Genomic DNA, 16,065 nt, shown 5'->3' with positions numbered 1-16,065 from the left:
TGTGATGCATTAGATTAGCGATGAGTATTAGATCCAGTTCTTTTAAAAACTTTAATTATAAATTAAAATAAACTTTATTTAATGAATAACATTTAAAGAACATTAGAATAGAAAACACATGGTCTATGCAATTATATTGCAGTAGATCCATTCATTAATCATAATCAGATCAATAATTTTCTGAAATTGCTATTTTTTTCCAGCTTCTGTTTAATAAATAAAATGGCTCTCTTGCTGTGGTAAGCCGTATTAACAGTTCATTTCCAAGCTGTACTAGTATCTATTCTTGTGCTACTAGTACTTATTTTTTGGATACTAGTATCTTTTCCGTTAAGTCTCAGTACCTACAGCGTGTTTAGAGTGTGTATAGCCACTTAAGAATGAAGTTTAAATAAAAAAAAAAAAAGTGGTTTTTGTTTTTAGTTTGGTCATACAGTTCAAAAATAGGCCGGAGTTGAAAGTGGGTCCAGCGAACTAGATAAAAGAAGCCATTTCTCAAAAACACCAAAATATTACACGTAACATAATGCATTGTTCCTTTAATATGTGCACTCACCAACAGCTTCAAAATCACACTTTTACAGCATATGTTGATCTCTAGTCGAGGCCTTCAGCATACATGACTCTGAAGATCTGACACACAACCTCCAGACATCAGGAGTATAAATAAACAGACAAAATATCTTGATTACAATTTGTCCGTTATCCAACATTATCGCATTGGCCCAATGAAAAGCACGCTGTAGCCAAGTCGAACAGATTTCAATGAGACAACAATGCCACATAAACTACTTAAACCTTATGTACTGTAGCTTAAAACTTAAATCGTACGGAGAAAATACTATCAGTGCTTCACACCGAAAAAAACAACTTTAAAAAGTACAATGAATACAAAAATCCTACTATAAAACAGAAGGACTGTCACTTAATAGTCGGGCAGGAAACTGTTCTTAAAAACTGCACTTCTTTTAAAAATGTTTGCAATTTTTATTTTGAAGTCTCAAATATTCCTTCCAACAAGTAAACAGCACATTCTAAATACATGAGCATATGAATATGATCTATTTTTCAATGCAACTAAAGCTGAAATCCCATCCCAAACCAATAAGGACGTTTTTGTTAAATTACGTGTTGTATAACAGTAGTGCTCTAATTGATACAGCGTACCATGATATAAACAATTAACAATCATATCAACCCACACCATTTGTATCTCGAAACTCAGGATGAAATGAATAAATCTTTATTCCCAAAGCCTTTGGTTCATTCGGCCCTTATTAGCACCGTGTTTTAAAGGATGCGTTACATCAACACTGTTACAACAACCTGTCAATAGTGCATTATTAACTAGAAGCCAAATAGAAATATTTTCAGTGAGCCGTCTACAATTTTTTTGACATTTGATTTCAAATGTCTAGCTGCACTTTGTTTCATTTACAAAAAACAAGGAGGGGGAACAAAAATAATAGAGTTGAGATCCTTGCGAAGAAAAAAGCGAACCATTCTGTGCCCTCCTAAACGCAATCAAACGTGAACTTGAAACAAGTTGGCTGGAGCACAGCAGATGTTGTTTGTCTCCTCCTCCTTCGATTCAAAAGACTGTACAATTTCAAAAGCTTAAAACAAGTGCACTGAGATGTTCATACTGCTCAAGTCTATTACATATATAGTCAGATGTATAACTGACTTCAAAAAAAAAAAGAAAGTAGCATCCTTTGAGTCTTTTGTGTTTATGTAGTAGATGCATCTGTGAGATGCGGAACTTCCTCTTGTGCTGGTGGAGGAGGGTCCTCACACTGATTGGTCGTTTCAGAGTCTGCCTGCTCAGGATTGGACTGGGGCTCATCTGTGGATGGTCCTGGGGTTTGAGTACAGTTGATTTGTTCCATGACAATGGGAGGTGGCTAAGGACGAAATGAGACACATTTGATGAAAGTACAATTTTAAATTCAACTGTTTAAAAAGGCAATTAAATTCTAAATATTTCTATATATACATATATACACTACTATTCAGAAATTTGGGGTCAGTAAGAGTTTTTTTTAAACATTCAAATAAAAATACTCAGCAAGAACGCCTAATAAAAATATAGTAAATAAAAAACATTTGTGATCTTGTATGTTGTTTCAAATGAATGCTTATCTACTTTCTATTCATTGAAAAATCTTAAAGAAATTACCTAGGTTTCCACAAAATCAACATTTTTTTTGTTTATCAAATTAGCACCAGAGAATAATTTAGGAGGGACACTGAATATCACTGGAATATTACATTTTTGGAATACATCCTATTAGAAAAAGAGTTATTTTAAATTGTATTTCAGTCAAATGAATCCAGCCTTGATAACTTGGTAACCAAAATGATTAAAAATCTCGCCCACCCCTTTTGAATGGTAGTGTATATATAAAGACAGCAATACCAATCCAATTGCAATTTAAGCAGAAGAAAAAAAAATGTTAGAATCACTTCAGAAGTGAGAATGAGAAATGGCTTTTTGATCTATAACTATAACTGAAAAAGCATACAGGAAATCACCATAGATTAACTCAAGACCAACAAATCTCCAGTCCGATTATTAGATTAAAAGCTTGAACGCGGTTGGCTAAAGAGCCGAGGAAATGAAACATAAGCCCTCTTTTGGCACACACAGATCTCTTACCAGACCTAAAGGAGAGATCTGGTGTTTATCAACCCATTGTGATGTAAAACGCTGGATTTAACTTGTGTTTATCAGTCCGAAGCACAGCATTTCCTAATACTGTAGTTGACACAAAACATTTTGGGATATAACAAGTTCAGTCAAACAGGCATTTGTCTAAAACCTTCAAAATCCCTAAAAAAAAAATCTCCTTTTACTGCAGGAGGTAGAATGTCTATTGAGGGAAGATCTTAGATCTATTATTGTAAAAGTTTCTAAACATTTTCAACAAATGCCTGTGAAACTAAAAGAAGTAGATTCCTTGCAAAGAAGAATTATACGGATTGGAAAATGACCTATTCCTAAGGTTGAAACCGAAACCCCTCCTTTTAAAGAGAAGAAAACACCCACAGTAAAAATGAGAGCAAAATAAGAGCGGAGCGAAAACACGTGGGTGAATTTACTCAACTGTAAGTCTAGTAACTGTACATAACCCTAGAACTTTTCCGACTGCAGAAGGCACTCATATCAAACTGGTATTCACCACAAATCCACTTCCTGTCCAGAACAAAGGCAGCTCCTTGCGCCACAGTGCCACCGCAAGGCTGGTGAGAAGCGTGCAAGGCACCAGGTATAAGAGGGCAGGCTGACCCATCTGCATCAGTGCCAGGGCCACAAATGTGATGAGAAGACCGATGCCGTAGCCTAAAAAAAAAAAAAAAAAAAAAAGATCAGATTCAGTCTTTAAATGAGAGGCACAGCGCACTAAATAACTCCATAAAAGCTTGAAACATACAACATGTATGAATTTAAAAAGGTAGTTAGCGTCTTACCAATAGTACAGGCCAGGAAGTAAATTCGAGAAGTCTGCATGAGAATGTCAAATCTGTGACAATATGCTACCAGCAGACCTGAGGAAACAAAACGTCATTATTAAAATGTACAAGAATTCCAAGAAATCAGATCCAAGAGTTTTGTTTTTGTTAACACCATTAATAAAACCAAGCTTGCCTAACGGCGTCATTTTCTTTCGAAGGTGTATGCAAATTTTGACAACGCTAAATATTTTTTCTACGGATCCTGGAAATGCGTTCATCGTGATAGCGATGCAGTGATGTTACCTGGTACCAAGATATCCCCGAAGCCCAGGAGAGAGAACGGCCGGTCACACAGGACCAGAGGAGAAGAATTCAACCTGGGCACTTTCAGCACCATGGGAAGCTAATTAAGACAGACAAGCCACATTTTACACCAAAATATGTCATTTAAATATATGCTTATTCAAACACAAAAAAACCCATATTCCTACCTTCTCATGAGTAGAGGAATCAGAGGGACCAGCCGCAACCTCTACCATGATACTTTCCCCACTCTGCAAAGAACAACATACAACAATATATGCCAAATAATATAAAATTCCATGGAATGGTTAAAAAAAAACCCTCATACCTCAGTTAAGAGTGGTGTGATGAAAACAAAAAACACATCATAGACAAACAGCACCACCAACAGCAGAGTGCAGGCCTACAACGAGAAGAAGTGGATCGTCACCACGTACTAAATAGGTTACGATGGCAACGTCAACATCTAGCCGCATTTTAAACTCACTTTGAAAGTGGGCAGCCGAATTGTTTTCAGCATGTAGAGGCAGAACGCGATGCCTAGCGCATCCTGAAGTATCCACGCCCACCTAGGGAACATGACTTCTCATTAGATACCCTTATAATGCTACAAGCGTCAAAACCTAAAGTGTTCCGTTCTTACTGGTCTTCATTGCGGAAAACTCCCCAAGTGACACTGACTCCTATACAGAAAGCCGAAAGGATCAGCATGCGCACCTGTGGCCGCTTGTGACAGTATGGCAGGTTGTTCTCAGGTATCCTGTCAACACAAAACAAAGCTTTTCCGTCAATACAAAAGTCAAAACGCAATCGTATCTAGTCTCTTTCACGAACATCTCTAACCTGCATTTCCCAAATGGTATTCTTCGGACAAAAGGCCAAAGACAGCTGTACAATCCCACAGCAGATGCCAGGCAGAACGTTGCGATAGTCATATACACTGCGAAAGAATCAAATAAATCAAGATTAAACTAAATATATAGACGGTTTACTGAAAGATGGTAATAGCCGATTCATTTATTTACCCAATTGGTCGTAGAAGAAATACAAGAGCACCAGCATAGAGCAACACATGACCACGAACACGCAAATCATGATGGGGGTGACGTCAACCGTTTCCTCGTCTTGTTTCTCAGCACCGTCGTCCCTCTTGTGCTTCATGTAACGTCTAAAAGCACAAAGATGGATAAATTCTGCAGGCTGTCAGCTTTAACACTACTTCATTTTGTAACCTGTTCCTCAAGGGCACAATTCTTACTTTTTAATGTCTCTGCTGCCAGCCCAATATCCCCCGACAGCCACGGTGCCCACCGCCATCAGGAAGATGAGCACCATGTTGTAGTCCACCACCGGTTCGTTTGGTGCATACATGGCCACCTGTCTTTTCTCTCCAAATGTCTAAAGACAGAATTTAAAAAAAAATCTAAACCAAGTGATCACTTACTGCTTTCTATTAAAATAACAGGTGTATATGAAGTAATGCAAAACAAGTACAGAACATGCACTCTGTCACTGTTTTTATTGCATGCAATTGAGAATTGAGAACTGGGACAACATGTTTTGGACCACATAGGTATTTCTTAGTTAATTCTGCAAATTTGGGGAAATGGGCCTTATGGATGATCCACCTCCATTAGCTCAAATCAATAGAATCAATGTACTGATTCTATTATATAAAACAAAGACTTATGCACCCCCTCTACATTATAAAAACTTAATAATACCAAACTGCAATTGCCCATGTTTCTCTTTTCGAACAAAAGCAGCTGAGTGCATTTATTCAGCAATCACAATCGCAAACAATACAGTCGAGACCTCATGATACTTTAACATTTTACATAGTTGTCAAAATCATTGTAATGTTATTGCTAATATTTAAAATCTCACCCAGACTTAATTACAATATGAGTTAAAGCGAGTTAAACTTACCTTACTGATTTCCAACATGTCTTTATAGCTTAGCAAGGCCACTGGGATGCCTATCTCTTCATACTGGGACTTGTTGCCTGAGGGTGGAGTCTGTAAATCATTTTAAATATGTGTGAAAATGTTTCAACGAATGTTCATGGCCTCATTTTTGGCGTTATGATGTGTTACCAGTCTGTCTTTGCTGACGATCAGAAGTCCCTTGGCACCGTTGATCTGGGCCAGTCTGACTTTTTCATAGAAAGTGCAATTTCCTCTCATCACCATTGGGATGCTGTTAGGGAAGCCACCCTCGGGTACATCAGAAGGGGAGCACAGCACAGAGGTGGTGAGATCATAAGTCTGCAGCCGTGCCTGAGGAAAATTGCAATTGATTTAAAATCCAACATTAAGAGATCAGGGGATTTCTATGTGTGTGTATAAAACGTGAATTGGTACTTACCGCTTTACTGAGGTCCTGAGGTAGTCGAGCCCACTGAGAGTTGAAGAAGATGCAGTAATCTTTGCCTTTGCTGTTCCCCCCATCGCTGAAATGTGCCATGCCATATTCACCTAAAACCTGTGAATCAAAATGGATGCAGCAACAGGTCTGTGCATAAGGTGTAAAGACAAAAACATTGGAAAAGGGGGAAGGAATGCATATATGTCTGGAGCAAATAGGTGAACTTGTAAAATGTATACAATTCGACAGAAAAAAAGTCAATTAAGCATTTGTGCATGTATTAGCTACATGTATTTAGTTAAATGGTTTTACTTAAACTCGCAGGACCACTTCAGAAAGGGTCCTGTTTTACTGAGATTTACTATATTACACTATTCATTAAATGAATAATTTAATCATTTAAGAAGAATTTAATGTGTGTTCGCCATTATGTTCTTATGGTGTATAATAACAGCTTACTGTCACCCACACAAACCGATCATCATGTTAGCATATGACACTTAATTACATAAACATAAACCAAAATAACACAAAATGCGATATTATACTCCAAATATGAAAATAACACATTACTTAATCAAAATACAAACAAATGTTTGTATTTTGTTTGTAATGTTTGAAAAAGGTCACTAAATTGAAAAAAATAGTATAAATACTACCTTGCTTTTTTTTCTGGAAATTCATACTTCTTACTAAATACAATTATATAATAAAGTACTGCAAACAAAAGGGCTTTTATTTGTATTTACATTATTCTTCCGTTACAATTACTGACATTCTCTGTGTACAGTATAACTGCTTGCACAAGTAATAATCAAATGAAAATGAAGCAAAAATGAGAATTTGTCGCTCTTTTGGTCAGTGTTTTGAATTAGTTTTGCTTTTACAGCGTGTGGTCAACGGGAGCGCGAGAGCACTCGGCCGCGCGGCCCCCCAAAACATGCACGAGCACATCCTACTGAAGTCCACCGCAAGCTAATCGTACGTAGCATGTAGCTAGCTAGCAATCATCAGCAAAAAATTAAACACACTGGGTTACGTTACAGACCCGTTGAGGAACCCACCAAAAATACCACGGATTCTTTTGTTTTCTTGTGTCTTACCTGTTCGATAAAAAGCGCTGCCCAAAGAAGACTTGACAAAAATCGCATGATGCCTGATTGTTGTCGTCTCCCCCATCCGCACTGCCCTCCTCCGACTCAGCTATCAGCTGTTTACGCTTATCCCGCCCACGTTCTGCAGTACGCTGCCCCCATTGGCTAACTTCGTCCGCTTGCGAACGTCCACTCTCGTTCTATTGGCTCTCGCGCTAATCAATTATATTTTAGTCACGGCTCCACTTCTTAACATACAAAATAGTAATTTCTTAGTGACATCATATTTTACGGCCAGTTTTGCAAAACCACTAGGCATGTGCATTTAAATCATTTGTTGTTTTTTCCTTTACTTATTTTATTCAATCTATGCCTTTCTTACACAGAAACAGCAACCAGTCTGGTTTCAGAATTTTACATTCGGCCGAGACTGGTTTTCAAATGATCCCCCTGACCTACCCCTACCCTGTATAAACACCCTGATTTGTTAACTCCCCTTACATTGCCTGCCGATATCTATACTTGTAGTTGTTGAAGCCTGGCTGGAGAAGATTGGATAAAGCGGAATCTACATCTTTGATACTTATCTTGTTAGATCTGTCTGCTGCTTTTGATACAATTAACCACTAGATCCTCCTGTCAATGCTATTGGCATCTCAGGAACTGCACTCCAGTGGTGGAGCGTGTGCTTAGCCTTGGCCTTGTAGACTTTGGGCAAAAATTTTAACCAATCACACACAATTCTGTTGAGCTTATGAATGCAGTGGCCAATCAGAGGTGTTCAGATGAATTCCCTCATCAACAAAGCACAGATGTATGCAAAAAGTAAGAGAATCATTTCACAGTATGCTTCAGTGATTATAACAATATTCTTTGAGTTCTTGCAGTAGGTCAAAGTTAGTGATAATGTCACATTCTATATAACGTATTTGCTCTTTGAATAACTATTAAAAGTAAATGTTACGTAATTATCAGTTTCTAATGTTTTTATTCAATTGTAACCATGTTCAATACAAATTCAGACCCATTTAATATATTTTAATAGCCTACATGACCTCCATGTCTGGTTCTTGCCTAAAAAGATGGGTTTATGATGTTTAATAATACATTTGGCAGTTTTTAGCTTTACCCTGTAATTGGTTCACCCTCCACCTGAGTCCAGTGGTTTGAGTCTGTCCTCTCAGATAAGTCCTTCAAGGTATCTTGGAGAGGTAAGGTGTCCAAGTTGCAACATCCAGCTACTGTGGTGCCTAAGGGCTCGTTTCTTGGACCACTTCTCTTCTCTGTCTGGGTTTTGTCATTCAGAAATGTGGCTTTTTATACTACTGCTATGCTGATAACATTCAATTCTACCTCTCATTCCGTCCTGATGATCTGATAATAGCTGCTTGCATCTCAGCTTGCCTAACAGACATTTCTTATTTCTTGCTGGATGAAAGACTATCACCTTCAACTTAACTTTGCCAAGACAGAACTGATTGTGATTCCAACAAACCCATTCACATTTTCCCCATCCGGTAAGGCACATAACCCATAACTCCATAGAACAGGCAGAAACCCCGGAGCTATGATTGATAATCAGCTGAATTTCTCAAACTACATTGCTAGAACATTAGGGTAAGTGAGACTTGTCATAGCACTTGCTTATCTTTGCTTATTTGCTGATTTTGATTGCTTCCAATGCCCTTATTTGTATGTCACTTTGGAAATGACAAAATGTAAACTACTTCATATCGTCCTATTTTTGTTCCATGTTTTTATATTTAATAATCTACATTATAATACTGTATGAAATTATCATATATTGAATATTCTTAATGTTATTTTGAAGAGAAGAAATAAACTAATTACAATTTTTACAAAAGAATCAAGTGATTGAAGATGGTAGCAAATGAGCATCATCTTTTCCACCGACAGATATTATCTGTAAATAAGCATATTGTCAAATCAGAAGATGGTTAACACTGGTAACGCTGGTGACATATTATTGACTGTCTGTTTCTCTGCTTTTCACAGATTGCCAAATGTCAAATGAGTTGAAAATGACTTTTGTGGGTTTTCAAAATACTAATGTGATTACAGCTATTGCTCTCAATAAACATATGAAATGCAAGCTGAAAATATGTCATATGATTATATCTAGAATAAATGACATAATTACAAACTTACAAAGCCTACTATTGTTTGCTTGACTTGCAGTAAAAGATTATGCGAGGCGTCTTAAGTTCTTAAGTTATACACATGCTCAATATATATTGTATATATATATATATATATATATATATATATATATATATATATATATATATATATATATATATATATATATATATATGATTTATAATTATACGGTTAATTTATTTATTTATTTTCCAGACAAACGCATTCTTTAATTCATCTATACTTTTTTACATGTGAGTTATGGGCCTGTTGTAGTAACAGTGACAAAGGAAGAATGCGAAACAAGCCCGTTCAAGTGTCCTTTAACCTCAGATCAGTGCTTGCACCTGGCAGACGCTTAATAACAGGTATTCGCAGTGACATCATCCTGCGGTGGCGTCTCGATGATGTCACTGAAAAAGCCACGCCTTTCCTGAGCGCAGCGACCGGAAAATACCCATTGGCTGAGGAATGCGGCGGCGTTAAGGTATGTAACAAACTCTCGGCGTTTTCTTCTTCTAGCTAGATTTGTCATAGATAACGCCATTAAAAACACATAAGAAAACGTCTTTTATATATATATATACCGTAATGTGTTTTGTTTGTAGCTGGCGTAGCTTGCCGGCGTTCGATGGTCGTTTCTTTTACAAGTTAGCCAGATGGCTACCTTGAAATAGTGCTTCGGTAGATGTTTTGTGGATTATTATCGTAATAAACTTATTTTGTATTTCTCTCACGAAACTATTGGCCGTATTTCAACTTGTTTTTGGCCGTGAAACTGTACCTCTGAGTTAAAATAAATGACTGTTGTTGTTGTTGTAGTTATCTTTATACATTAAGGTAGGAAACATGACTTACAGCATAGCTTTTGAAATGCCATTTAGTGTGAGTGTGTACTGCACGGCACTGTTAAGATATTAGCTGTTCAACAATAAAGAAACAAAAGAGAATCTGGCAACACTGATTTATGACTTTAGGTAATGACGTAAGTAGGAATAGAATTCCCACATTCTGCACATGGAACTTCTCATTCCCATGTCAGTTTAAAATCCAATTTCCTGTGAGGTCAAGAGTAAATACCAAAACATGTGCGCTCTAGAAACCATTTATAGTCATTGTCAACAAAGTTTCAAAATCTTTAGTGGGCTGAAGATAAAGTCAAAACCGTGAAACTAAACTAGATGTTATTTCTGGTCATTTTCAAGCAGATTGGTTCATTTGAAGTCAGCAAATCATGGCTGGCTTCAGGCAGGAGGATGTGGAGCTGTACTATGAAATGGGAGAGGAGTTAGGAAGGTAAGAGATGTCATTTCCATCCGTAAAAACTAGTTTAACCTGATTTTAAGTGATCTAACGCATAGTGAATAAAACAAAGATTAAGACTTGAATTAGCCCAATGATCTTAATGTTTGATTAAGCGCTGTATTTGTGTAGTTATGACAGCTCTTTAATAAAAAAAGCAAGTGAGTACATCAGTGTTTTGGCCTAAAGTTGCCAAGGGAACATTGTGTTTGTGCTTATCAGTGCGGTGTAACAACAAATATTATGAGAGTCCTACCATTTAAAAATCCCCAGCACAGTGACTTAATCATCTGCAAACACAAGCCTGGCCTTTTTTTTCCTATATATGGATGTGGAGGTTTCTGTGCTGTGCTGCTGCAGCATGACATCACTGCTTTACAATGCATACGCTCGCTCTCTGAGCCTGAGAACAGCTGGAGTGCAAATGAGACTACAGAGAGGACCATCAGGAGAATACTTCAACCACACATTTTATCTGACTTTTTAATGGTTTTCTTTGCTTGCATTATGCAGCATTTATAATATTTACCACAAAAAGTTACTCTCCAATTATTTTAGAAAAGTTATGAGCCTTGGTTTTGTGGAACATATTTCTGTTCCCATCCCTTATCTTATAGCAATGTCATAAATTCTTCTTTTTAATTTCTGTTTTCTCTGTGTATCATATTACACTGTTTTCCAGTGGGCAGTTTGCTATTGTGCGTAAATGTAAAGAAAAAAGCACAGAAACAGAATATGCTGCTAAGTTTATCAAGAAGAGACGGCTGTCATCTAGCCGACGAGGTGTGAGCCGAGAGGAGATCGAGCGAGAGGTGAACATCCTTCGAGAGATCCAGCACAGCAACATCATCACCCTCCATGACATCTTTGAGAATAAAACCGACGTGATCCTGATTCTGGAGCTGGTGTCTGGAGGAGAACTCTTTGACTTCCTGGCTGAGAAGGAGTCACTGACTGAGGAGGAGGCCACACAGTTCCTCAAGCAGATCCTGGATGGAGTTCACTACCTTCACTCGAAACGCATAGCACACTTTGACTTGAAGGTGAGCACTAGGAGGATTTGTTTTAAAAGAACAGTTCACACAAAGATGAAAATTTGCACTTGCTTAGGCCGTCCAACATGTAGTTATTGTCATGGCAACAGCATTACATCATTTGTGGATCCTCTGCAGTGAATGGGTGCCGTCAGAATGAGCTTCACAAGTAATCCACAGTCTAATACTTCCCATCATCTTGGGAAATTAATACATGATTGTTATAAATCCATCAATAAGGTGTTTTTAACTTCAGACCTTTGCTTCCTGTTGCTGGGGATAAACTGTTAAAACCCCAGGACCAGATGTGTGGAATGAAGTCAGAGATAAGCACACATCCAAGATTATTATTTGGGAATCAGCACCTCAGAGCAAGCCAAAATATGTGTCTCGGACACTCCTTTGATACCTGTATTTCGACAGCACCGTCTTCTCAGCTCTTTACAGACAAGGATGACAACACACACATACAGAGCACTTATCTGCTTCTCAAGACCACCTAGATCTAACAAACATCTTATCAGTACAGTTGGTTACACACATACTATGTAGTTAATCTTAGAGAGTGGAAATGCAGGACAAAATAGAATTCTTCAATTATCTATATGACACGCATGAATATCACAGTTCTCTCCATTTCTCGTAGCTCACGTAGATGAGAAGGGGGTAGGGGGTCATCCTGATTTCTTACCATGGCTCTGTAAAAGCAGCACTTTTACTCTTCCAGTCTTGCTATAGAAATTAGACAGTTCTGTCTATATTGACTATATAGATGGCATTATTACTTGAATCAAAGATAATGAGAGAATGAATATCAATATTAATATAAAGGATATGGCAGCATTCAATCCTTTCCTGTACTATTCTACACAATCCATAACAATGCTTCATTCACTGCAGAGGATCGATTTAGTGAGCAAGTGATGTAATGCTAAATTTCTCCTTATCTGTTCCAACGAAGAAACAAACTCCTCTGCATCTTGGATGTCCTGAGGCTAAATACAATTTTAGCAGTTTTTCATTTTAGGTGAACTAATGTGGATGCATCTGTCAAAATGTTATTTTGGGGGGGAGCATGGAAACATGTATTACAACCATCTTGAATCACTTTGCTTTCAGCCAGAGAACATAATGCTGCTGGATAAAAATGTACCGAACCCCAGAATCAAGCTCATAGATTTTGGAATTGCTCATCAGATTAAGGATGGAAATGAATTTAAAAACATCTTTGGAACTCCTGAGTTTGTTGGTGAGAATTTGAGATTATTAAAACACTTAATCATTTTTATTCTTATTTATGATAACATAATCTTTGTCATGCCTTTTTAACCTTTTGTAGCACCGGAAATTGTGAATTATGAGCCTCTTGGCCTGGAGGCAGATATGTGGTGAGTCTTCGCTATCAATGATATTTTTGAAATATTGGTTAGATTGTTAATAAATTATATTCAGTTTCAGTTGTTTATTTTTTGATGATAAATAATTATTTTGTGATTGTCTTTTCTCCAGGAGCATCGGAGTTATAACATATATTCTGTAAGTTTATCACATCACATAAATGACTTGTCTGACTCCATTGATTACATACTTTTTCTCCACCCAGATGATGCAGTTTTACTTTGCTTGACTAATATTAGTGCATTATTAATTGTCTGTAGCTTGAGTGGTGCTTCTCCGTTTCTTGGAGAGACCAAACAAGAGACGCTCACCAACATTTCAGCTGTCAACTATGACTTTGATGAAGAGTACTTCAGCAACACAAGTGAGCTTGCCAAAGACTTCATTCGCCGACTGCTGGTCAAGGATCCAAAGTTAGTAAAATCTAGCATTGTAACTTACATTATTAAACGTTATGTAATGTAATAAAGTCATGTAATAATTAATGTAATAAGTAAATAATGTAATAAAAGAAAAAGCAAAAAGTGCATAAGAAAATTACTCAAGTTTAAACAAAAATAAAATATCAAAATATTTGTAAATACTATAATGGTACATGTATAACGCTAATACAAGCCTCATTTGTTTTAATTTAATATTTGCTTTTTACTTTCAGGAAGAGAATGACAATCGAGGACAGTCTCCAGCACCCTTGGATCAAGGTTCGAATATTTCTCTTCTTCTCCCTCTTTAGTTTTTGTCACCATTTGAGCGATGCTTGACTAGTTCCCATCCCATCGCCTCATACAGGTGATCAAGAGGCGTAATGTTCGGCCTGAGGAGAGCGAGCGCAAGACCGAGCGCAGGCGTCTAAAGACCACCCGTCTGAAGGAGTACACTATCAAATCCCATTCCAGCATGCCTCCCAACAACACCTACATCAACTTTGAGCGCTTCTCGCAGGTCATGGAGGAGATCGCAGCAGCCGAGGACGGCCTGAGAGAGCTGGAGAAGAACCAGCGCTCCTGTGCTGAGGACGTGGCCGCCCTGCTCTCCATCTATGAGGAGAAAGAAAGCTGGTACAAGGAGGAGAACGAAAGCATCGCTGCAGACCTCAATCAGATCAAACAGGAGCTGCAGAGAGCACAAGCCCTGCGCAGACAGAGCCAGGAAGAGGCCCGCGCCACCATGTTGTCGGCCAATGCTCTCAAGCGCAAGTTTGGCCGGTTGGAGAACCGCTATGAAGTGCTCGCTGAGCAGATGGTCTCCGAGGTGCGCTGGGTTGAAGAGTTGGTGCGCTCGATTTCAGCTGAAAATGACACTCGCAGCACGGGCATGGCTTGACCTGCTCTGTTTGCTTTCTGAATGCTTTATCTAATATATTCGCTTGATATGTGCAGGGCAGATATAGAGTATTAAACTTAGCAATAAGCTTCATGTAAGGTTGAAGAGTTCGTGTCACTCCTAGAACAAAAGCACTGCAAAATGGTATTTTCTATAAATGCTAAGTGAGGGTGTATAAATAAATATATAAACAGGGACAGGGTGTGCATGTGCTTCTGTGCATTGCAGTATACTTATGTGATGCCAGTCTCTTAAAGTTGTATTTAGTACTTTTATTCATCACCTCAAAAATACACATGCTGAATTAGTAGATAAAAATTTAGTTTATTTCCAACTATATTACATATATTAATGTACATTGTGAGTAACGCACTACACAGTCCTCTATGAGGAATTGAAAAATTTCAAGATGCCAGTTGCTTTTGTTGCTCTCCATGTCCACTTTTCCTATGCAAATTGAATTCAAATTTTATGATGTGAGACAAAGAGAAATGACTTATACACTTGATAGTCCTAAATGCTGTCTTGAACGATCTGTACATATATTGAATATTCAGTAAGCTGCTTCTGTACCTATGACAATTTTAAAGGGACAGTTCCCATAAAAATGAAAGTTTGTTCTTTTACTCGCCCTCGTAACTTTCCAAATCTGTGTGACTTTTTTTTTTTTTGTGTGTGTGTGGAAAGCAAAAGATTTTTTTTTTCTTTGCCATAGTTTGAGAGGCTTGGAGTAACATGAGAGTGAATAAATGATGGATTTAATTTGTAATTTTTTTTTTTTTTTTTTTTTTTTTGGGTGAACTATTGTTAAACACTTGTTTAAAACACACACTTCAAACATTCCTTTTTTTGTATGACATTCCATATGTGAGTGAGCATCAGTATCTTAAAATGGTTGTGCTCATTTGTAGTTAAGTCATAGCGATATTCATGTCCATTTGCTTATAGTACTGTACCAGTTATGTTTTATTTACAAGTTTATATATACACATCAGAAAAGTACATTCAAATAAAAGAATTGAAGAAGAATACAGTTACAATGGCTTTATTTGGTGTGTGTGGGCTAAGCTAAAGGAATGCACTGGGAAGTGTAGTGTTTTATCACTCTGAACATTTGTCAACCTCTTTATCTTAATGTCTAGAGATGTTGAAAGTCCCAGAGTTTTAATTAAACAATATCTTTTTCCATCTCTATTGTAACATAATCGTGTTTTGATGCTCAGATAAACATTTGGATTTTTGGGGTCTCGTAAATGCAACTGTTTACTTTGAAATTTCAAACCATCTATGAATATTCTGAGATCCGTTAGCTTTCCATTAGATGTGTTAACATAAATCTGCAGTGCATGTCTCTATGAGGACATGAAAAAAATATCTCCAGGGAAAAACTGAATGTTTTCTAAAACAGCAATATATAATTATTTCTCAGAGCACAGATAAGGCCCTTACAACAACATTGTAGCTATACTGACGTAGCTTCCACTCACAACCAGAGGGACAGCACATACACAGTCCAGCCTCAGTGAACAAAACATAGCTGGTTCAGCCCTGATCCAGATAAACTTCCTTCCCTGTCAGACTAGATCGCTTTAGTTTGTGTCTTTCTCAGGATGGCCAGGTCCAGTTC

At 37.5% G+C, this 16,065-nt stretch overlaps 2 protein-coding genes across 4 annotated transcripts; one reads left to right on the top strand and one right to left on the bottom strand.

Moving 5' to 3' along the window:
• Positions 1-524: 524 nt before the first annotated feature.
• Positions 525-7,382, bottom strand: sppl2 (signal peptide peptidase-like 2). Of its 2 annotated transcripts, none has more exons than XM_043262116.1 (15): positions 7,231-7,382; positions 6,128-6,244; positions 5,857-6,039; positions 5,689-5,778; positions 5,018-5,157; positions 4,785-4,927; positions 4,603-4,699; positions 4,403-4,519; positions 4,247-4,328; positions 4,088-4,162; positions 3,948-4,010; positions 3,760-3,859; positions 3,472-3,549; positions 3,183-3,343; positions 525-1,904 (listed from the first exon to the last, which is right to left on the bottom strand). In XM_043262116.1, exons 1-15 carry the CDS (start codon positions 7,276-7,278, stop codon positions 1,731-1,733), a joined length of 1,668 nt encoding a protein of 555 aa, XP_043118051.1. In that variant the 5' UTR covers positions 7,279-7,382; the 3' UTR covers positions 525-1,730. The 2 variants fall into 2 exon arrangements, 1 of the variants encoding a protein (XP_043118051.1); XR_006252905.1 differs by having other exon boundaries at positions 1,766-1,904; positions 3,108-3,343.
• A 2,377-nt stretch (positions 7,383-9,759) lies between these two features.
• On the top strand, positions 9,760-15,467 carry dapk3 (death-associated protein kinase 3). Of its 2 annotated transcripts, none has more exons than XM_043253086.1 (9): positions 9,760-9,868; positions 10,590-10,677; positions 11,366-11,726; positions 12,837-12,966; positions 13,057-13,105; positions 13,227-13,253; positions 13,376-13,528; positions 13,771-13,816; positions 13,905-15,467. In XM_043253086.1, the coding sequence occupies exons 2-9, from the start codon at positions 10,616-10,618 to the stop codon at positions 14,436-14,438; spliced, it is 1,362 nt and encodes a 453-aa protein (XP_043109021.1). In that variant the 5' UTR covers positions 9,760-9,868; positions 10,590-10,615; the 3' UTR covers positions 14,439-15,467. The 2 variants fall into 2 exon arrangements, with proteins under 2 accessions (XP_043109021.1, XP_043109029.1); XM_043253094.1 differs by having other exon boundaries at positions 9,814-9,868; positions 10,587-10,677.
• Positions 15,468-16,065: the final 598 nt, after the last annotated feature.

This window comes from Puntigrus tetrazona, chromosome 2 (assembly GCF_018831695.1).
Source record: "Puntigrus tetrazona isolate hp1 chromosome 2, ASM1883169v1, whole genome shotgun sequence".
Classification (NCBI taxonomy): Eukaryota; Metazoa; Chordata; class Actinopteri; order Cypriniformes; family Cyprinidae; genus Puntigrus; species Puntigrus tetrazona.
The sequence above is the reverse complement of the archived record's forward strand: the minus strand, read 5'-3'. Positions and strand labels throughout refer to the sequence as shown.

What these genes read in the sequence shown, in the direction of transcription:
- dapk3 (XM_043253086.1), top strand. Translation starts at nt 10,616, where the DNA reads ATGGCTGGCTTCAGGCAGGAGGATGTGGAGCTGTACTATGAAATGGGA. An exon ending in ATGGGAGAGGAGTTAGGAAG is followed by an intron (nt 10,678 to 11,365) that starts GTAAGAGATGTC and finishes ACTGTTTTCCAG; the next exon opens with TGGGCAGTTTGCTATTGTGC. An exon ending in TAGCACACTTTGACTTGAAG is followed by an intron (nt 11,727 to 12,836) that starts GTGAGCACTAGG and finishes CTTTGCTTTCAG; the next exon opens with CCAGAGAACATAATGCTGCT.
- sppl2 (XM_043262116.1), bottom strand. Translation starts at nt 7,278, where the DNA reads ATGCGATTTTTGTCAAGTCTTCTTTGGGCAGCGCTTTTTATCGAACAG. An exon ending in ATTCCTCTACTCATGAGAAG is followed by an intron (nt 3,860 to 3,947) that starts GTAGGAATATGG and finishes TGTCTTAATTAG; the next exon opens with CTTCCCATGGTGCTGAAAGT. An exon ending in CGGGGATATCTTGGTACCAG is followed by an intron (nt 3,550 to 3,759) that starts GTAACATCACTG and finishes TTGTTTCCTCAG; the next exon opens with GTCTGCTGGTAGCATATTGT.